At 37.0% G+C, this 23853-nt stretch overlaps 1 protein-coding gene across 50 annotated transcripts in view; it reads right to left on the reverse strand.

Annotated features, from left to right (window-relative positions):
- The window catches only part of LOC126299121 (twitchin), a 484418-nt gene that overhangs the window by 169525 nt on the left and 291040 nt on the right, over positions 1 to 23853 (reverse strand). For all 50 annotated transcript variants that reach the window (XM_049990829.1, XM_049990822.1, XM_049990871.1 and 47 more), the window contains 8 exons: positions 20709 to 20906; positions 19626 to 19750; positions 16809 to 16965; positions 14522 to 14821; positions 11988 to 12162; positions 4974 to 5101; positions 4549 to 4693; positions 72 to 208 (listed from right to left, as the gene is read on the reverse strand). In XM_049990829.1, coding sequence (XP_049846786.1) covers positions 72 to 208; positions 4549 to 4693; positions 4974 to 5101; positions 11988 to 12162; positions 14522 to 14821; positions 16809 to 16965; positions 19626 to 19750; positions 20709 to 20906 — 1365 coding nt within the window. The remainder of the gene's footprint in view (positions 1 to 71; positions 209 to 4548; positions 4694 to 4973; positions 5102 to 11987; positions 12163 to 14521; positions 14822 to 16808; positions 16966 to 19625; positions 19751 to 20708; positions 20907 to 23853) is intronic.

Genomic DNA, 23853 nt, shown 5'->3' on the forward strand with positions numbered 1-23853 from the left:
TTAACCAGAATTTATACATCTGGAAAAGAACTCTATATGTTTTAAATGTACGTATGTTGTATAATACTTACTCAGTACAGAAATTTCAACATCAACAGAATCCACTCCAGAATCATTCTTTGCTGTAACAGTGTAAACTCCAGTATCTGCTCTCTTTACTTTCTGGAGGATGAATGTTGTTTTGTAATCTTCATTTTCAATTTTCAATCTGTTAAAACAAAACATTGTTTAAAATAAACTAAAATCAAAAATAAAATAGCAAAAATGCCACCAATTAATTCCTCTGCCAATTCTCACTTTCTAAGCAGGTTTCTAAATATAAGAGTGAAATTACATACATGTTGTAATAAATACAAGTGCAGGTAATTCTACTGTTGGCTGAGGATGGTCTACTGAACAACATTATATCAGCATTTACATCATTTGCCGATTAATAATTACACCCGTTACAAGTCATATGTTTTTAGGTTGGATAGTACCTCCAAGTACATGTGGCAAGAGCAAGCATTTAATGCTTATTTTTCCCATGGGTAACAGGTCATGTGTTGAAGTATGGACACGAATAGCCAAATTCTCTCCACCCAATTAAAATTTGCAGTTGCTGTATAATCTGTACTTATTATTAGGGCATTTTTTCCTGAAGATTTATTTTTAACTTATAAATACCCTTCAACTTCAATAGGTACACCATGTGATGAGAATGAAAGAGAGAGTACTTTGGTAAATGAAACTAAAATAATATGCAACAGGATGGTGTAAATAGCTGGCAGCAGGTAGCAAAGATAGAACCATTTGGAGGCATCATGTGAGATTGTCATGGAAGCTTTGAGTCCATTATAAGCCTAGAAGAAGAAGAAGAAGAAGAAGAAGAAGAAGAAGAAGAAGAGTAACCCTTGTGTTTCCCAGTTCCCTGAAAGTAGACACAACACTCCGTGTCCCCATTTAATGCCATTTCAATTTTTCCAACAACTTTTTATTACTCAATATTTTATGTTCTCTTGGACCACTACCTCCCCAACAGCTGTTTACAAAAGTCCATACATCTCTTCTTTATCTTACTGTTACACACTGAGGTGGCAAAGTCATGGAAGAGCAATATGCACATATGCAGATTGTGGTAGTATCATGTACACAAGGCATAAAGGGGCAGTGCATTGGTGGAGTTGTCATTTGTACTCAGGTGAATCATGTTTCTGATGTGATTATGACCACATGAAGGGAATTAACGAACTGTGAATCCGGGATGGTAGCTCGAGCTAGGCCCATGGGGGATTCTATTTCAGAAATCATTAGAGAATTCTATATTCTGAGATCTACAGTGTCAAGAACATACTTACAATGCCTAATTCCATGCATTACCTTCCACCACAGACAACACAGAGGCCAATGGCCTTCACTTAATGACAGAGAGCATTTGTGTTTCTGTAGAGTTGTCAATGGTAACAGACAAGCAACACTGCGTGAAATAACTGCATAAATCAATGTGGGACATAGGATGAAGATATCCATTATTGAATGTAGTTTTCCGAAATTCCTTCACCAGGGAAGACGAATGGAATATTCCAGAATTTGAAACATGAACAGCTGTTTCTTAGAAGTAGATACCTTAGGGGTTGCGAAGCAACTCAAATCGCTTGATATGTGCAAGTCTTTAGGTCCAGATTGTATACCGATTAGGCTCCTTTCAGATTACGCTGATACAATATCTCCCTACTTAGCAATCATATACAACTGCTCGCTCACCGATAGACCTGTACTTACAGATTGGAAAATTGCGCAGGTCGCACCAGTGTTTAAGAAGGGTAGTAGGAGTAATCCATTGAACTACAGACCTATATCATTGACGTCGGTCTGCATCTACATCTACATCTACATCCGTACTCCGCAAGCCACCTGACGGTGTGTGGTGGAGGGTACCCTGAGTACCTCTATCGGTTCTCCCTTCTATTCCAGTCTCGTATTGTACGTGGAAAGAAGGATTGTCGGTATGCTTCTGTGTGGGCTCTAATCTCTCTGATTTTATCCTCATGGTCTCTTCGCGAGATATACGTAGGAGGGAGCAATATACTGCTTGACTCTTCGGTGAAGGTATCTTCTCGAAACTTCACCAAAAGCCCGTACCGAGCTACTGAGCGTCTCTCCTGCAGAGTCTTCCACTGGAGTTTATCTATCATCTCCGTAACGCTTTCGCAATTACTAAATGATCCTGTAACGAAGCGCGCTGCTCTCCGTTGGATCTTCTCTATCTCTTCTATCAACCCTACCTGGTGCGGATCCCACACTGCTGAGCAGTATTCAAGCATTGGGCGAACAAGCGTACTGTAACCTACTTCCTTTGTTGTCGGATTGCATTTCCTTAGGATTCTTCCAATGAATCTCAGTCTGGCATCTGCTTTACCGACGATCAACTTTATATGATCATTCCATTTTAAATCACTCCTAATGCGTACTCCCAGATAATTTATGGAATTAACTGCTTCCAGTTGCTGACCTGCTATTTTGTAGCTAAATGATAAGGGACCTATCTTTCTATGTATTCGCATCACATTACACTTCGCTACATTGAGATTCAATTGCCATTCCGTGCACCATGCGTCAATTCACTGCAGATCCTCCTGCATTTCAGTACAATTTTCCATTGTTGCAACCTCTCGATACACCACAGCATCACCTGCAAAAAGCCTCAGTGAACTTCCGATGTCATCCACCAGGTCATTTATGTATATTGTGAATAGCAACGGTCCTATGACACTCCCCTGCGGCACATTAGGGTTTTGGAGCATATACTGTATTCAAACATTATGAATCACCTCGAAGAGAATGATCTATTGATATGTAATCTCCTACAGAGAGACTAATTGCTGCAATCTTAAGCTGCAATAGCAACAATAGATAATACACTATAGTATGTTATTCAATCTGGTTATATTTGTGTCTAGTGACCATATGAAGTATCTTTGAAGAGATATAAGTGGCTTGATGTATATTACAGTATGGTGAAGGTTCAACAGAAACTAAAGTAACATAAAGTGTATCCGAAAGAAGTGTAATAGTAACTCTGATGTTCTCAATATACGCAAATGATTAGTCATATATTCTGAGCTGCATTATAAAATTGGTGGCTGATGATGATGCTGTTGTCTACAGGAAAGTATCATCATTAGATGACCACAAGGAATAAGAATAGATTTATACACACCTCTCCACTCTTTAATATGGATAAATGAAAGATAATGCTACAACAAAGGGAAAGAACCCCATTGTATCTGATTACTAGTTCCATGCCGAGCTTCTTCAGTACACCACATCGTAAAAGTATTTAGGGGTAACACTAAGAATCAATATGATACAGGACGATTATGAAAAATAAGTGTTATGGAAGGCAAATGGAAGACTTTGATTTTTTGGATAGGTCCTGGAAAAGTGCAGTGGATCTGTAAACGAAATTTATTTGAGATATTGATATGAATGATTTTGGAGTCTTATTCCAGTATCTGAAGTCCTTATCAAGTACACATGATAATAGCCATCAACTGAATCCACACACATGGTTTTAGGATAATAACAGAATGGTGTGGCCTTTATGAAAATACAAAAAAATGCTCAGTGAGCTTAAATAGTAATCCTTAGAGGAAAGCCAACATCATATATTTTGTGTATGGATCATGAGAATAAGACATGAGAAATTAAGACACATACAGGGGAATATACACAGTCATCTTCCTTACTCAGTATCTGAATGGAAAACAACAAGGAATTACTAGTATTGGTGTGAAGTAGCCTTCACCATGCACTGCACAGTAGCTGGAGGAGATGTAGATGTCACAGTTCATATGTGAAGTCTTCCTCTTTAAAGTATCATTTTTTCTCTAAATATTTTTGCAGGATATATAAGGAGATTGTATTTCTTTATACACACTTCATTTGCACATTTTGTGTTCCATATTTCTCCATCTATCATCCCTATCTTGTGCTTTCTTATTACGATCACAGTCAGTAACTTTGTCTTAACATGTAATGGAAAACTAATTCTGAGACATCTGCTTTTCATATATCCCAGCTGGCATGATCTTTATCTTTTTGCTTCATTCAAATGCATTTTATTGACTTTGGAAAAGTCATGAACAAGTCATTATAATGAAGCTAAGATGACATAAAACAGAAAATGATCTTCTCTCCTTTGTCAATTCTTTTCATTCTCCTTCCGCGCTTTTAAGTCCATCATATTTCTAATAAAACTCATTCCATCCTTTCACAGCATACAGTTATCAAGTTTCAATACCTATCACACTCCACACATATAAACTGCAATATTCATAATTTCAGATTAATAGTTTTAAATATCGTGAGTGTGGTCTGGAAAATTGACTATGTCATTAAAGTAAGTCTATATTAAAATCTAAAATTCAACTTCAGTTATAAAATATTTTCATAAATTTACTGATAATTAAGTCTCTTAAATGTCTTTGCACAAGAAGACATAACTTCAAGTTAACTGCAGGCTATAAGAAACTTCCTTCACATTAATTCAGTTTCTTGCACATTTACCTGTCATGGGACTTCAGTACTGTTTCCTTGAGTGTCCACGTAATCTTTGGAGGTGGTTCACCCTTGACATCAGCTTCAATTCGTAGCAACTGGCCACTACGTAGCACTTTCTTTTGCAAGTTTTTACGATCAATATATGGTGCCACTGAAAATTGAGAACAGAAAATCTTTTTGAATACATTGAAAAAATAGTATTCTGATTTCTTTGTGACTTCAATGATATTTCCCATGTCACATTGAAAATTACAATTTAGCAATTTATATAATCAGAGAAATTTAGAAACGTACATACATACATTATATGATCTGTCATACTGTAAAGAGTCTATGTTCCCATACACTGTGTTATGCAAACATTTGGTAAGACTTTTGCCATGAAAGAAATTTCATAATTTATAAGCTTTTATCAACAAAATTATACTTACGGAAGCGGGGCTTTGCTACAACTGATTTTGAGACATCACTGGGTTCACTTGGACCAGCTTTGTTGACTGCAACAACTCGGAACTCATATTCATGTCCTTCAACGACATCAGTGACACGTCCAGCAGTCCTTCATAAATAACAGAAGACAAAATCAGAATTACACATCAATAAATTGAGCTTTAATTTAGTTGTTTTACTGTGGTGCATTAGGTGAAATTTTCGTCTAGCATTTTCCTCTACTATTAGTACTTTGGAAACCACAAATGATACATTATGTTTTAAGACACTTCATTTCATTATTATCATTACATAGGGTGATTCAGCTGTTCCAGCCCAAACTTAGCTGATGAACACAATACACAGCTGAAGTCGCCATACTGTATGGTACTAATGTCCAGTAAGATCATCTTGCAAATGACTCTGAACACATCTGACAGTTGGTACAGTCTGTTTGCAAAACATAAATCCTGTGAATCATTTAACTATGTTAATATGTCATGCCTAGTGGCCAGGTGTAGCAAAGAGTGTAATTAATGCTTAAAACGAGGTAACAGTAAAGTAAATAATGTTCAAGCATTGAGCTGATGGAGTATGTTCTCCAACCTATTTGTAATACAATATTGTTCCCAGCAGTGTAGCATGGCACATGTGGTTAGGCATTAGCCAAGTGATCAATGAAAAGTATTATCAATGATTTGAATGTTGCAGCATTCAAATATTTTTGCAATGGTATGATGTATTAATACCAAAGCACAGGACAACATTTACTATATTCAAACAAGAAAACAATGCTGTTATTGATATTCTGCTCTGTGCACACTGCATCGGTTTACAGCCTGAATGTAGTCTCCACTGTCGGTCGTCATATTTTCCACAGAGGAATATGTTGACATGCCTCTTGTTTATGGGGAAGCAAGAGCAAAATTACTGTTCACACTGCATGTACAAATAATTTATCATCTATTACCAGTTGCACAGAATTATAATCATAAACTTAAAACTCAAACAATTTCTACACTGCTAGTATCCAAGAATTCTTTTAAACTGTAGAATGGATTGTTTATTAATCAGTTACACAACTTACTTTTAAAGTTATTTAAAGGTTTTTGAGTACAGAATGTGGCAATTTATTTAAAAAATTCATACAGCTCACTTTGAGAGACATGCCTGGTTTTCATTTCTTTTTTTTTTCTTTTTTTTTCTTTTTTTCCTCAGGTTATGACTAAGAATGTCAATACTCATTTTGCTTTTGGTGTCACAACACAAAAGTGTGTGTTCTCTCTGCTGTCAAACTCTACTATGTTGTTTTTAGCATATATCATATATCAATGGTTCATAGATACAGAGATTTATCACTGTCATCATCTTGTCATCTTGGTCTTAGCGAATAAAGGATGGCAGTGTACCCTTGGACCAATCTTACACATTATTTCATAGCATCTTTTTCTGAATCTGAACTAATGTGACATGCGTATCCCCATAACAACAGCCCATAAGATGCATGAGCATCCAAAGCAAGCTGTTCTAAGATATTAATTTTTCGCTAGATCTGATAGTTTTGATATCAGATAGTACACACTTGATACCTCTCTGCAGACCTGATAAATATGAGGTTTCCAGTTTAGTTGGGAATTAATATATATATTCGAAGCAGTTTTACAGATTCTGCTTGTACATCTTTAGCTAGTCCTAGCAGCAACTGTTGAGTTTTCTCTGGACTTCATGGTAGTTTACTAGATGAGAACCAGTTTAGTGTTAGGGAGAGAGTGCCCTGTGATTTCTCAATATATGGTGGTTAAAGTTGTGTCATCTACATAACAGACTGACTGAAGCCCAACACAACATCTGGTGAAAACGAAGAGACCATCCTGTATGCAGCTTGCACTAATCAACACATGAGTAAAAGGGCAAATGCACAACAGTTGAACACCAGCCAGTCACCCATACAGCAACTACTGGATACACATAATTATCGCCCAAACCATTTACAGCTCCACCTAGATATCCACAGGCAGGATTTCAAAGCTCAACTTAATTTCTGTCAGTGACTATTAGGAAATCTTGAAAATGACATGTTCTCTGATGAATCACGATTCCAGTATAATGGGACTATCAGTCGCCACAACATACAATGGACTACAGACAATCTTAACTGGATGTGACAGACAGCCTACAATGTACAATGGGGAGTGAATGTTTGGTGTGGAATCTTGGGTGATTGTCTCATTGGACTGTATTTCTTTGAGGGCCATTTGATGAGCATGTGCTACTTGCATTTTCTGTGTCAGGAACTCCCACAGCTGCTGGAGGGTGTGCCATTATTGGATCTTTTAATAATGTGGTTTTAACAGAATGGAGCACAGCCACATTCAATTTTATCCATTTGTAACTATCTAAATGAGGAAATTCCAGAGAAATGGACAGGAAGATGAGGACCTGTTGCTTGGTCCATCAGCTCACCGGATTTAACACCATTAGACTTCTACCTGTTGGGGTGTTGAAACAAGTAGTTTACACTCAAGTGCTGGAAAATCCCGACCACCTCTGGCAAATCATCACAAAATCCTGCAGATCAATAACATTGGGAATGCTTCGGCACATAAGATGACCTATTCAGCAGTGGTTCCAGATGCGGATAAACCAAAACGGTCAATACTATTAGTGTTTGCGAACATGATAAACATGGTCAGTGCAGTTTTGTTCCCCTTACTTCTGATCCATATTTGTCTGGCTGCTGACAAATAAGCCCCTGGCCACAGATACTTTTATTCACAAACAATTTGCATAAAAAGAGGACATTTCCTGTACATTATGTGCATTAAAACTGAATAAACAAAAAAAAAAAATAAATGGAACCCTCGCCCCAGATTCAAATGTTGACCCTCACATGCAAGACCTCTCTGCAATGCATGATCAACTATGCTACATTTCAGTACAGCACATCTGATGCAGGCTATACCATGTATTAGTTTTAATTCTGTCACAGTATCACCTTGGTGTTCAGCAGCATTTTAGTGTCTCATTCTCTAGAGAATATACTTATGATTTTCATTTTTTAATAATATTATAACATTATGACTTTCTACTATGGTGAGGAGGTAAATATTGAGACATCTGCTGTGTTTTCTAAGCATACCAGAGGGTCAAATGTTTCCAGGATAGATATAAAATTGCAGGTTGCATAAAATCATGTCAGTGAGGGCAGCTTAATCACCCAGTGTAAAAAGCAAATGATACATTATAATAATTGAAAACTTCCCAATTTCTAGTCAACAGATCACAAATGTGGAATATACTCTGTCCTCATAATTTAACACACATATGTGGTGTAAGATAAAGTCTGTGGCACAAGTCCATAACCAGACTGTCGACCTGACTGCAGATAGAGTGCATCCTTTCTATTCACCACTGGACAAGGAAATGGAGGAGTGGCAGGCCCCTCACCCTGGACACCTTACACCCCTGAAAATGTTCTTCCATACTGATTTTGACAGCTGACTGAGTGATTTGGAGCATCCTGGAGGAAGGAAAAATCCCCACCCTACCCAGACTGTGGGACATCCAGGGCCAGAGTCTAGTGCTCCACCCACTACACTAAGGCAGCCACTAATCTATGAAGTAGTCATATTTAATTTACCTGTGATAAACTTAATGTCAACAAAATGCACATGGAACATGCATACTGTTTTGACTGCAAGTTATGTGATTTTCATTTACCATTATAACTCATTTATCTCTTTTTTTATAAAGCATGTAATTTCAAAATCATTTGTATGCCCTATTCCAACAAAAAAAAGCAGTATTCCCTCATATCTACGCCTATTTCCTATGGTATAATATACCTGTCACCTACATATCAACCGAGCGAGGTGGCACAGTGGTTAGCACACTGGACTCACATTCGGGAGGACGACGGTTCAATCCCGCATCCGGCCATCCTGATTTAGGTTTTCCGTGATTTCCCTAAATCACTCCAGGCAAATGCCGTGATGGTTCCTTTGAAAGGGCATGGTCAGCTTCCTTCCCCATACTTCCCTAATCCGATGAGACCGATGACCTCGCAGTTTGGTCTCTTCCCCCATACAACCCCCCCCCCCCCCCCTACATAACTGATTAATTTGTCAAAAAGAATTTATTAGCTGAGACTTTTCTATGTGGCAGGTGAACTCTATTTTTGAGTCTTCAATGCACTGCTGTTAATGATATAAAAGTTAAATTCAGCATATGAATATTCAGGATTCCCTTCTAGCTGCATTAGGACATAAAAATTCACTCATGAGTGTATCCTGTGTTTGTTTCTGTGTTTATTATCTAATGACATAGCTTTATAATATAACACACACACACTTTTTCATCACACACTGTTTCATTTTTTAATAACTTTCAATTTTTTTCTAAACATTCAGTTAATTTCAGTATTCAGTATGTACTATAATCTATGAGCTAATAGGATTACAAAGTTGTAAATCACTGCAGGTCAAATAAATAAAAAAATCATGGTAATCTGATATGGCTTGGTGGCTTAGTGGGTAAAAAAAAGTACCAGACTACAAGCCAAAGGTCAATTGTTGCTTTCTTTACCTCTGTTAATGATTTGTTGATCTGAAAAATACAAAGTTGCAACATGGTTCCAAGACCACATTAAACTATAGGTTCCCCTGTAACTGGCTGAATCAGTTATTTAAAAGGGCATCGGCAGGCAAAAGTATACCTCTTTCAATGTGACCATGCGTAGTAAAGAACTGTGGTATTCAAACCAATCTGACAGCAGTATGATCATGGTCTATTGAGATAGCAGTTTGTGTTCCATGATATTTCTGCACACATCAATGCAGAACAGGATCTCACCAAGCCCTGCAGCAATAGCATCTGAGGTGACAGACAGATTGTCCATTAGGTCGTGCAATTTCATGCACCTTAAGTAAGGTAATGGGCTCATTTGCTCCATGACAAGTATCCACACAGACTATGTGATGATGTCCGGAGCACCACAGCCTGTCAGCACAGCAACCACTCTTGCAGCTCCCCACAATGTGGCAGCAGAGAGAGGTATGACTACAGTGATGTGCCCAAACACAACACTGAACACAAGAATGGCACCATGTCATCTTTTCAGGCAAGTGTTAGATATGCATGCATACTGTCCTGACCTACATCCATGCAAAGGATGTTCAACTGTTGCCCTGGCTAACATGTTCTCTAGATCTCTCATCCATTGAAAACATCTCATCATGGGTAGCTGGCTGCTATCAATCAGTGCTACTACAATTGATGAACTTTCGAAAAGATTCGAAGCAGCATGTAATGACATCCCTATTTCAATTGTCTAGGCTCAGTTTGACTTGATGCATAGGCAGGTTACAGCTACTGCTGATGACAGAGGTGGCAGAACTGTGTATTAAATTTTGCAGCATGTACACCACAAATCATTTACAAATTTAAACAAGTATTCTTCCAAGTATATGGTACAATAAGTAAAAATTTGTTATTTGCTTTCCTTCCTGGTGTTGCCCTATTAACAGCCAGTGGTGTATTTTCAGCAACTGTTTTCTTGGCACACCCCTGACTGGAGACAGTGGTCGCATGTGTATGAGTCATGCTTGTATGAATGTGTGTGTGTGTGTGTGTGTGTGTGTGTGTGTGTGTGTGTGTGTATTTTCTACACTTTGGACGAAGGATTTTTGGCCAAAAGCTTAAATGTACAGCAGTTTTTTCATTGTGCCTATCTGTAACTCAACATCTCCTCTATATGGTGAGAAGCAATCTATTCTTTTCATGAAATTGTTCTTTCAGGAGTAGTGCATTTTGACAATTCCAAGTGAATACAATGGACAAATTATAGTTGTATAAAGTTATGAGCCAAACTACCATTTTTATCCATGACCAATGTGATTCCATGATGATGTTACAAACCTTCAGTGATAATGAAAAAGGGTAAATGTATCAATGTGAGGTACGGGACCCTGTTCTGGAAATGACCAACTCAAAAGTTATAAGCAAAAATCATTATGATATCTCTGACAGAGGAATATGTGTACTGGTACTGTTGTTGCTATGATCGTAAAGCACACATTTAGTGTATGGGCAAAAGTAAGAAAAAATGTCAAGCAAACATGGGCTCTAAAATGCTTGCCTTAAGAGCTATAAACATTAGCTCACCTATGAATTTGAGAAAAACATCTCTTCTACTGGAAGCTCTTTGGTTCCTGTATTTTTGGAGGAGGTGGTATGAAACAAAACAAGAAAAGAATGTCCACTAATCATGGTCTCTAAGATGCATAATTTGAAGAGCTATTGGCATTTGTTCAGTAGAATAGATGTGTTTCAAAGCTGTGACGATGAACATGTGTTCATAGCTCTTAAGGTATGCATTTGAGAACCCATATTTAGTGGACATTATTTTCTTGTTTTCACCTATACTACAACCTCCAAAATTATTGAAAGCAAAGGGCTTGCACTAGAAGAGATGTGTTTCACAGTACTGAAAGTCAACAATTGCTCATAGCTCTTCAGGTATGCATTTTAGAGCCCATGTTTATTAGATGTTTTTTCATTGTTTCGGTCCATATTATTACCTCTAAAAGTTGCACACCCTACAATCTTAACAACAATAGTACCAGTACATGTATTCCACAGTCGGAGGTTTCAGAGCGATTTTCATTTATAACTTTCGACTCCATCATTTCTGGAGCAGTATATCTTACATCAGGTTGATACATTTACCCTCCTCCGTCATTCCTGAAATTCTTCAACATCATAACAGAATCACCATTTTGTCTTATGCACTTCTTCTGTAAACATATGTATAATGATGAACCCATGAACAAAACAGCTACGTATGAATGACTAAATAAATAGAACATTAATACCATTCACATTTCCCCACTTAACCCATGGTCAGCTATACTTATTTCGGAATTTGTGGAAATTAATGTATTACTATTTCAGTATCATGTCATAAAGAACCTGATAATAAATACAATAAAATACAGAGCAGAAGAACAGGAGTTTACCTGTCTCCAGGAACTGTTAACGCGTCAACCCAGTTTCGCCCTTCCTTGTCACGCATTTGAACAATATATTTTTCTATTGGAGCTCCACCGTCACTCTTTGGTTTGGACCATTCCAAATCAACAAAGTCCTTATCCCAATTTCTTGGTTCAGGTCGTCCAGGCTTGCTTGGTTCATCTGAAGGTAATAGTAAAATAATGTTTTAACACAGTTTAATTTACTCAATTATTACATATGTATTTGACAAACCAAGGAATTATTTCAGTACTTCAAGAAAAAAATTACACTATTCCAAAGGAAAGGATATTTTTCATCTAGTACTTGATTTGATCTTCATCTATGAATTCAGTAAAACATATATGATGAAGCAATTTTTTCTCTCTGTTTGTCAAGGATTCAACAGCTCAGTGGGATCGAAGTGAGCAGAACGGAACACAGCTTCAGTCTTCAACAGAATGTAAAAGTGCCAGTTATGTTCTTTTTGAAGTAGGAATACTGTAATTTCACTGTAATGATTTATAAGAAAGCACTGAAACTTTAATTACAATGCCCACTTGAATTTCAGCTCTACTCTGTCTGTGTAGTCCATTCATTCCAGTATCTTGTTATGTACAACTGACATTAGTACAACTTGGTTTACATGAGGTGGTACATTTTATTACTGAACTGACTGCATATGTTAAAGTATCCTCCCTTAAAAACAAATCAATATGCAAATAAAAAATTAACTAATGAAGTTTTCTGTATATGTATACTGTTGCACATATGGTACTGGGTATATCTATGTACAAAATATAAAAAAGGTTTTGTTACTTTCCAAAGAGAAAAAATGGTAGAAAGTAAAAATTGAAAAGCATATATTTACTTATGTGATAAAATATTTTATACATAAAATGTATGACAAATGTTTTATAAAATTTTAGGGTACAATAACATTAGACAACTACTCTAGTTTGTTACCTATATAATCAGCACATTGTGAAAACAATTCTTTAACAAAAAATATGTGACGACTTCTCTGACTGCATTTACTTGTTTGGTGCTCTTAATAATTTCTGGCAGCTTATTGTAGAATGCTTCACCTGACTGATAAGCACTCTTTTGACACAGTGTTGTGCTGGAAAAGTTTACATGAATATTTTTCTTTAACCTAGTATGTTGCTCATTAAAAACAGTGTTTGGGAAAAAGACATTCTCCATCTTAATCATATTAAAAAAAAAACATTTACACCAACTTTTATTGTTTGCTTTTTATTATTCTGGTTATTCCCTTTTGCCTCCTGAATGTTGATAAGACATGAGGAGCCTTACCAGCATGTGCATCTGAGAAAAATACAGTTTACAGTTTTGACTGTTTAATGAGCTGCATTTCTTGATAGTACTCTGATTATATACATTAACTTACAGAGTTGTGAGTTTAAAGATGATATATGAGAGTTCCATTTTGGATTTTCTTCCATGCAAAAGCCTTTGTCACAATGATATTTTGAAGTTAATGGTTGTTTAGATGAATTACTGCCTTTTCTGCACTTTTATTGTGCTGGGTCTGAAAGTGTAAAGTAACACTTTCTGGTGGGGCTTAACATGGGCCTGTTTGTGAAGAGCCACTGGGCAACTTCACCTGTGATGCATAAGTGGTACAATATCCTCTACTTTTTGCTTCAATAAGCAGGCTGCAAAGAGTATTACTTCCGCATTCTTTACATGTGAGGTCAGGTCATTTACGTGCATTAGAAAAGAAAATGTTGCTAAGATAGGTCCCTGGACTACACCATGTGAAAGTAAGGATGACTCTGAAAAGTCATTCTGTGTAGTGCTATCATGCTTGTGTTTGACCTCTGTTATATGACATTGATTACTTAAGAAAGATTTCAGCCACTCATTTGGCACACCTCACACACCATAATGGTCAAGTCTGTTAAAGAGAACTGAATGATCTATAACAACAAAAGCCTGTGTCAAATCTAACAAATACATGAGATTTTGGAATGTTTGTCAAATGCATTTAAGATGTGATTGAGAAGAGTAAAAGTACCAGTTTCAGTGGAATGCTGTGCTCTTAAGCCATGTTGATATACTACTTTTACTGAAAATTTAGTTAGCCAAGCTGAAAAGAGTTGTTCAATAATTTTTGAAAAGGCAGATAATAGTGCCACAGATCTATACGTTGAAATTTCCTTGACATCTCCCTTCTTATAGAGAGGTATCACTTTAGAAGTTTCAGATCTGGGAGAATGATCTCTGACAATGAAGAATTGCATATATTTAATAGGGGTGTGAGTACACAGTTTGTTGCCATTTTTATCACGTGATCAGGAATCTCATCTTCACCTGCCAAATGACCATTTTTTAAAATGAGTTTATGACTTCTAGTAGCTCATCTTCACAAGCTAGACAGATGATACGTTTTTTTTCTTTTCTTTTGTTATTTATACTCAACACATTCCCCATAAAATAAAATATGCTGACTAATTAAAAGCTGAAATCAATGACAATGAATATAGCACATTCAATAGAGTGAATGAGGCATACTAACCAAATGGATTTTTGGCGATGATTGGTTTCTCAGTCTCCAGTTCTTCTGATTCACCTTCCTTGTTCACAGCCTTCACTCGGAATTTGTAAGGCTTTCCTTCCTGCAATCCAGTAATATTAGCCTCAGGTTCCGTTGAGCGCCCACAAGGGATCCATTGCCCAGTCAATGGATCCAGCTTCTCTATTTCATAATACTCTATAGGACTTCCGCCATCATCATCTGGTTTCTGCCATTTCAACTTGCAACCATTCTTTGTGACGTCGGATACATCTAATGGACCCTTTGGTTTCGTTGGTTTTCCTGAAAATATTTGTTTTGGCTCATAAATTTCAAGAAGAAAAATCAGATACAAGTAAACACAGTTCTTGTCTAAATGTAGTGCAATATACCCAAACTAAAGATTTTCCTTTTTTGTTAGTATAACCTTTTATGCCTTTTGCTATACAAGATTTAGTATTAACTAGTTGACTATAAACAGTGTTTAAAGGGAAAAAATACATGTCACTTAGCATATGAGTATGCAAGGATTTACTTGTAAGTTATTAAGAAACAAATCAGAAAATAAATATCAGATGTGTCAAGCAAGGACTTCTACAAAACTTTCCATTGAAGTGGGTTTCACTAACTCTGGTTATGGGATTTTCTCATGTTATTGGATGATATTCACTATTTAGTTTCTTGTAAAATAACAGGTTATCAAAGCAAGCTGAAATATTCTAGGCATTTAGGGAACTGAATGGCAAGGGTCATGATGTGTTACACATATTACAGTATATGCATTAGTCAACTGGTATGTGCCCATGGTCATTCCAGAAAATGTATACCAGCAAAAAGTATCTATAAACTTGTGGGAAGACTACCATCTAATACACAATTTGTCAATAAATTGCTACACTATGTGATCAAAAGTATCTGAAAACCTGGATGAAAATGACTTATAAGTTCGTGGCACCCTCCATCGGTTATTCTGGAATTCAATACGGTGTTGACCCAGCCTTAGCCTTGATGACAGCTTCCACTCTTGCAGGCATATGTTCAATCAGGTGCTGGTTTCTTGGGGAATGGCAGCCCATTCTTCATGGATTGCTGCACTGAGGAGAGGTATCGTTGTTAGTCAGTGAGACCTGTCACGAAGTCGGCATTCCAAAACAGCCCAAAGGTGTTCCATAGGATTCAGGTGAGGACTCTGTGCAGGCCAGTCCATTACAGAGATGTTATTGTCATGTAGCCACTCCACCAAAAGCCGTGCATTATGAACCGGTGCTCAATCACGTTGAAAGATGCAATCGGCATCCCCAAACTGCTCGTCAGCAGTGGGAAGCGAGAAGGTGCTTAAAACATCAATGTAAGCCTATGCTGTGATGGTTCCATGCAAAACAACATGGGGCGCAAGCACCTCCATGAAAAACACGACCACACCATGACATCACCGCCTCTGAATTTTACTGTTGGCACTACTCACAATGGCAGATGATGTTCACCGGGCATTCGCCATTACTACTCCCTGCCATCAGATCGGCACATTGTGTACCATGATTTGTCACTCCACACAATGTTTTTCCACTGTTCTATCTTCCAATGTTTACATTCCTTACACCAAGGGAGGCATCATTTGGCATTTACTGGCATGATGTGTGGCTTATGAGCAGCCGCTTGAACTTGAAATCCAAGTTTCCTCACCTTCTGTCTATCTGTCATAGTACTTGCAGTGGATCCTGATGCAGTGTATAATTCCTGTGTGATGGCCTGGATAGATCTCTGCCTATTACACATTACAGCCCTCTTTAACTGTCAGCAGTCTCTGTCAGTCAACAGATGAGGTCGGCCTGTACCCTTTTGTGCTGTACGTGTCAATTCACATTTACACTTCACTATCACACCAGAAACAGTGGACCTTGGGGTGTTTAGGAGTGTGGAAATCTCACGTACAGGCATATGACACAAGTGACACCCAATCACCTGACCATTTTTGAAGACCGTGAGTTCCACGGAGTGTTCCATTCTGCTCTCTCACAATGTCTAATGACTACTGAGGTTGCTGATATGGAGTACCTGGCAGTAAGTGGCAGCACAATGCACATAATATGAAAAACGTATGTTTTTGAGGGTGTCCGGATACTTTTGATCACATAGTGTATAAGTATCCTTGTACATTATGTATGTCACTTAATGCATACTGCCAAAATTAAATGTGTTTGGAATTGAATATAATTTGTTCACCTATTTACGTCTTAGACAGTGGATATAAACTCCACTGAGGTGTAAATTTAATTCAATAACAGCTTACCTAATACTGTTATGTCAATTTCAGCAGAATCTTCACCCACAGAATTTTTAGCAACAATTTTATATTTTCCTGTGTGGGATCTCATTGCTTTCATTATGAAGAATTTTGTATTGTAGTCAATGTTATCTATTCGAATTTGATCTTCAGTCTTTAGTTCCTGCAAGCCATAGATAAGACAAAATAAAAATGTATGTAATAAGTGGAAAAATACACATAACACTATTGTAATCAACATTCATCTCTAGAATAGACCATGTACAAGATTGTGACACACATATAACTATTGCTGTATGACCAACATGAACTTCAGATCTGATGCTGAGCTAAATACCGTTTTCATTACAACACACAGGTGGCTCATTAAAGGCACTGATATGAAATATTTACAAGCTAGATTTGCAAGTGTAAATTATGCTAAAACAACAACAACATCATACATAATGTTTCCTGTTTCATATCAATCTTTATTCACTATTTATCATACTGAATAGGCATTTAGGGAACCTGCATGGATATGTCCATTGCTCCCATTACATGTATTGCAAATAAGTTTTGGGTTATTTAGCAGATCTGAATAGAGGTTTTCCAGACAATGTACATCAGTAAATAAAGAAGAGAAAAATTGGATGCTGAACCCAAAGTTCAATAGAATGGCTCTACAATAATGTAATCTCCAACACTCAGCAAAATTACACGTGTATCTACAAACTGCAGTGTGTCACAGATGAGCCCATATGGCAAACATGTGTATAAAGTTTGCCAATGGTTCTTTTTTGCCAGATTCTCATCTTACACCATGGCAAGGGAATACCCCCAAGCAGGGGATCCTCCAAAATGAGACGATTTGTACTTAACACCCTCATCAGTAAAATGTTAAACAAAAGAAGGTATGAGTTTCATTTCCATAGTCTAAAAAGTCATTAGAAATACAAGATAAAAGTGAAGCAGGTAGGTGTGTAGAGCTGTGTTTCTTATACGGAAAGTCTTGTTTAAAGTCAACAGTGTGGGACTCTGAAATTGCTTCCCAATTAATACAACTGTATATATAAGTGCAGTGGACAGAAGTTAATCACCCTAGGATACTTCACCTTAATTCTGTGTGATGCTGTCTCTAGCCTAGTTAATGACCTCAATTCAGCGAAGAAGATAGTCCACAAGTTCTTGAGGCTAAAACCACTCACTGAGGATTAGATCTCATTGAGCCATCAAATTGTGTGGATGTTGATTGCTAGGTTTCACCCAAAGCTCCATATAGTCCCAGACATCTTCTATGGGATTAACATTCAGTGATTTAGCATGGCGGTCACTGTGCAATAGGGTGTCTCAGTGTTTATCAAACCAGGGACATAAATGTGCAGCCCTGCAGACATGGCAGGTGACAAATTGGAAGACAGTGTTGCATTCATTATTGTTCTGTAGGGCTGACATGGGTTACAACCAGATGGAGCCTGCTATGAAAAGTAATGGCACCCCAGACCATCACTCCTCGTTGTTGGGCCATACGATCGAGCAAAAGTTAGGCTGGTACCCCACCACTGTTTGGGGCATCTCCAGACATGTCTTTGCCGGTCATCAGGGCTTAATTTGAAGCGGGTCTCATCACTGAAATCAATTCTACTCTAGTCAATAAGGTTCTGGGCTGAAGATGTGTCTGGATATGCTCTAGATGTAAACGTAAACATAAAGTCTGCCCACAGGTATCACTGGGTGCCGATATGGAGCGGCATGTGGTCAGCACACCACTCTTCCTGCCGTATGTCAGTTTACGAGACCGGAGCTGCTATGCTACTTCTCAATCAAGTAACTCCTCAGTTTGTCTCACAAGGGCTGAGTGCACCTCGCTTGCCAACAGCACTCAGCAGACTGGATGGTCACCCATCCAAGGGCTAGCCCACCCTAGCAGCGCTTAACTTAGGTGATCTGACGGGAACCGGTGTTACCACTACAGCAAGACCATTGGCGGAGATGCTCTAGACAGTTGTGCGATAGCAACCTGACTGTCGGCCACCATATGGCCTGACAGCCAAGAGTAATGGTCTGGGGTGCCATTTATTTTCATAGCAGGACACCTTTTGGTTTTCATCCACACCACCTTTACAGCACAGTGGTATGTCGAGAACACTCTACGAGCTGTTTTGTTGCCCGTCATGGCAAGCCATCCTGGGCTTACATTTCAGCAAGAAAATGCCCACCCGTACATGACCAGAGTTTCTATGCTTGTCTTCATGCTTGCTAAACCCTACCTTGAACCAGAGAGGTCGTCAGATCTTTCCCAACTTGAGAATGTTTGAAACATTTTGTGCAGGCCCCTCCAACCACGTTGAGATTTTCATGATCTGACATGTTAATTGGAGAGAATTTGTCATGATATCCCTGAGGAGGACATCCAATAACTCTTTATCAATCAATACCAAGCCAAATAACTGCTTGCATAGGGCCAGAGGTGGACCAACACATTACTGACTGCTCAATTTGTGAAGCTCCTTCTCTTGAATAAATCAATCATTTTTCCTGGGGCTGTAATAATTTGTGTGTACATGTATATCATATCTACCAATTTCCATCACGTTCAGATTTTTTTTGTTAAGTGTAAATGATGTACAATTCTGAATTATTTTTGATTATCTTAACTTGGTATACAGGATGCTCGGTTTGTAATTTTAAACTGGTGCAAATGAGCATAGAAACAGTGCTACTGAGTCTCAAGCTAAAGCAATAACAAAAAAATTCGTGTGAAGATATTACATCCGTATACAAGAACCAATCAATTATCAACATACAAGAACTAGTTATTGATGCTGTAAGTTCATTACTAACCTTATCTTTGAAGTACCAAGTGACTTCTGGTGGTGGCTCACCAATAATATTTATATCAAGACTCACAGTCAACCCAACTTTCAAAGTGATATTCTGTAAATTGGTGCGATCAATACGTGGTTTCACTGAAAAATAACAATTTTTAATTTTTATTTTGTAATTTAATAATAACTATTTGAATTGTTTACTATATAAAAAGGATTTTGTAAAGATATCATTCATGTAAGACATCTGTTACACAGTGTCACTGGCTACATATTGCAAATAGAAAAAGCTTCCACAAAAAGGAATGTACTTATTTCTGTAATTAAGATGACTGACAAAGATCACTGTTTCAAGAGAGATCACCAATGACTGGCCATGATTTAAGGGGGGTTTAAGGGAGATTAGTAACAATAGATTTCGACTGCACAACTACATTACAATTTCTTGGAATGAGTGACAATGGACATATAAAAATATAGAAAAACTGGCACACTTTGCTTTTTTAAACACTAACTTCTATATAATCTGCTTTTGTGAGTCCTTATTATTCCTGTGCGTTATTTAAATCCTAGTTGCTGATCGGTAAGAGAGGAGCACATCTGTGGGTTGCCAGTACTGACTGAGGAACAAGTAAACATTCCTGCTTTCACAACTCCTCTAGATCCATAGTCTACATCAATCTTTCTCTGCTTCTCCCATTCCCTTGCCAATTTGTCTTTTTTCCATATAAGCAGGAACAGAGAAACACTATATGTCGACAATAGTATTGATTACTAGACAAAAATGTTGCATGATTTGCCGGTCAGGGTATTTGAACTATAAATATTATTTTGTGGGATTAATATTAATAACAGTGATTGCTGATGAAGTATTCAGGAGAAACAGATGGTCAAGTGCTATAATATGGGAGATCCTGGAAAATACAGTAGTGTTGTTCACCCTATCTACAGATATGTATACATTGTGGAAGACACCTACATCCATTGTTACAGAAGCTAGAAATATATGTGATACATTGACCAAATATCATATTTTCTAGGTTTTTAGTTACTGTTTTTAATTACTGTAAGGAGTTTTTATTATAATACATATACTTACAGAATCTTGCTTTGGCAGTGTGTGGATTTGTTTCCTCACTGGGATCTCCTGGGCCTGCTTTATTAACTGCCCTTACTCTAAATTGATACTGGTTACCTTCCTCTAATTTTGGAACTGTCCCCTCACAAACATTTCCAGGTATCTCAGCACACTTCACAAAAGCACCTCCATACTTGTCCATCATTTCAATTACGTAACCTGTGAAAAAAGTTCATAATAACTTATAACTTACACTTTTAATGGTTATATCATACAGCTATCATTACAACAAAGAGACCTGAGTAAGTTGATCGTAAAACATGGAAAGAAAATATGGCTGAAAATTCAGAATGAAAATCAGTAAAGTATAAAATAAAACTGCATAAAAAGGCATATTTCTGTACAAAACGTATGAACATTGTTTCACAATTATTCAGTATGTATGAATATAAGATATTAACATTATTGTTCAATGATGTTCCTTAAATCCAAAACTTCAAAGGAGATCAAAAGTACTATGTCAAAATTTGCTATAACTTCCCAGAATTAAATATGTGTAACGGATATATTGTAACACTAGAAAAGCACTGTGAGTAATTATGTACTTACAGATGTGACATTGCAGCTCAAAAGTACACTAATACCCACAGATTGATTAATTTTCAATAAGTAATATGCCCAGAGGGGTTTTGTTTGAGAGAGTCCCAAAATTTATAAATTTGTACATGAATGTCATCAATTAGGAAAATAAAGGTGTTGCTAAGTATCTGGTGACACCACACAACAATTTCTTCAAGAATAAAAGTGAATTTATCAGCAGCAAACTTTTCTCCACATGACATAATTACACAGCTCATTTTTGGGCACATTTTCAGTTTTTTTTTGTCCAACTAAACACAAAAAGTACAAGGATAAAATCTGGCTGCACAAGTTCTAGTTTGCATATCTTTGGAGCACCATAAGTGCAGGATCAGCTCGAGCGCAAGAGTGCAAAACTGCAACAGCAAGGCAAGGCAGTTCACTAGAGCACAAGCGACATCAAGCTCTGCTAGGCTTTCCCTGAGTAGTGGTGGACATTAAGACGAATAAGAGATTACAGTAACCAGCACATGAGAACACAACAGCCTCAAAGTGCACTATCAGGCATAAGTGATGCATGGTGATGAGGGATATCATTTTTAAGGTCCAAAAGACAAAAAAGTCCATGTTGCATGAACAAAGGATTGAAAAGCTACAGGCACAAAGATATGTTAATTAATTTATACAAGAAAAATTAATGTAACTTTTAAATTATACATATGATTATAATAAACAAAATGACTGTTCATAATTTTGAATTAGGACTAGAAAATATTGTTAATTTATTGGTTAATTAATTATACTCATAAAATTAACTTCCAATACTGATATATTCCTTTGGTGTTCCACATGGTATAAACATTTGGCAAAGCACAGATGTGAAAATCAGGACAAGCAGTAGCAGCTGTAGTACACATTCAGACAAAATTTCACAATATCTTCAAGAAAAATATGTCTGGGAAGATAAAAATCTTGCAATTTGTGCAATGACTGTCCTTTTCACTGAATTTGTGGCCATTCATAGCACCCATGCGAAGAGGACTGATAACATGGTGAATGCTGTAGTAAATATGGTGTTTCTTCTGGACCTTATAGTAAAAATGACTGCTACTTCAACCCACATTAGTGCCGGATAGGATGACGCTATAAGAGTGAATCCAAGTATACTAATTTATATATTTTTTCTTCTTGATTGCCTCATGTTTATACGTACATGAATAAAAAAGGACAAAATTAATCTGCACCAAACAGCATAACCAAAAATGTAAATATTTATTAAATTAATTTATGTACTGAAAAGTTGGGTTATGTAGTAGAGTTGTACTAATCAGCTTTTAATCACTGAGACAGTGGGGTCTGGTTTGGCATTGTTGGGTGGGAGACACTGTCAGGTTATTCAGTCACCTTAATGGAAAGTGTTTCTTTCTCCGTGCACAATGGCCTATCTGCATGTCACATGTGAGCGTTGTGTCTGAAGTGTATCTGTTGCATGTAGAAGACTGTAATGGGTGTCTGTACAGTTTGGTGTCAAGTATGCTTTGCATAATGATTAATGAAAGAAGAGGGTGAAACCACATGCTCAAGCTGCAGGTAGTTACAATAGGCTGTTCGAGTAATTCACAACGGGACAACCATTATCTGCACACTGGGAAATTACAAAGGATATTCCACAGGTTTCACTCCTGCCTCTACAACTGCTATTGAACTGTATCAACATTCTACCACTTTATTTAATCCAAGAGGTAGAATCAACCCTTTTTACATATGATATGTAGGGTGTTTTCAAGTTCAGTACAGAAAATTTGCAAAGAAAATAATAAATGATGTGAAAAATTGGAACTTGTTTCGCACAAATGGTCAACTCTAAACTATGAAAATTACAGTTCCAATTATTGCACTGTATTAATATTAAACCTCATCGTAAATTCATTCAATTATGACATTTTTCTCCAAAACTGATTAAGAAATACACAAAAAGAATACTAAAAGGAAGAATGATCTGCAGTATCTTCTAGTGACTTGTAACTTTGGGTCAGAAATAAGGGAAATACAAAATTATAATGTTTTTGACACTTAGCCTAGCGAAATGTGATAACAGTGTTTTAAAATGCAGGTAAGGATTTTCTTCTTAAGCATTCCTTCCATATCATGTAGGAATTCTTAAATACTATTAATTGCACAAAAGTGTATAATCAGAATAATAGTCCATCCAAAATCATCTTGCACACATTTAAGGAATCTCAGGATATTCACAGTACCTTCACAATACATACATTCACCTATGAAATTTGTTATTAATAACCCATTCCAGTTCAGAAATAATAGCAAAGAACATAGCTACAACACGAGAAGAAACAATGATCTTCATTATTCTGGGTTAAATCTGATTTTGGCACAGAATGGGGTTAATTATGCTGCCACAAAAATCTTTGGTCATTTGCTAAATAGTATTAAAAGTCTGACAGATATCCAACAAACATCTAAAAACAAATTCAAAGAATTTGTGAATGACAACTCATTCTACTAAATAGATGAATTTTTAGATATGAGGTAGTGATTGTAAGAGAATTATATCATGTTAAAAGAA

The sequence above is a fragment of the Schistocerca gregaria genome, chromosome X, assembly GCF_023897955.1.
Source record: "Schistocerca gregaria isolate iqSchGreg1 chromosome X, iqSchGreg1.2, whole genome shotgun sequence".
Taxonomy (NCBI): Eukaryota; Metazoa; Arthropoda; class Insecta; order Orthoptera; family Acrididae; genus Schistocerca; species Schistocerca gregaria.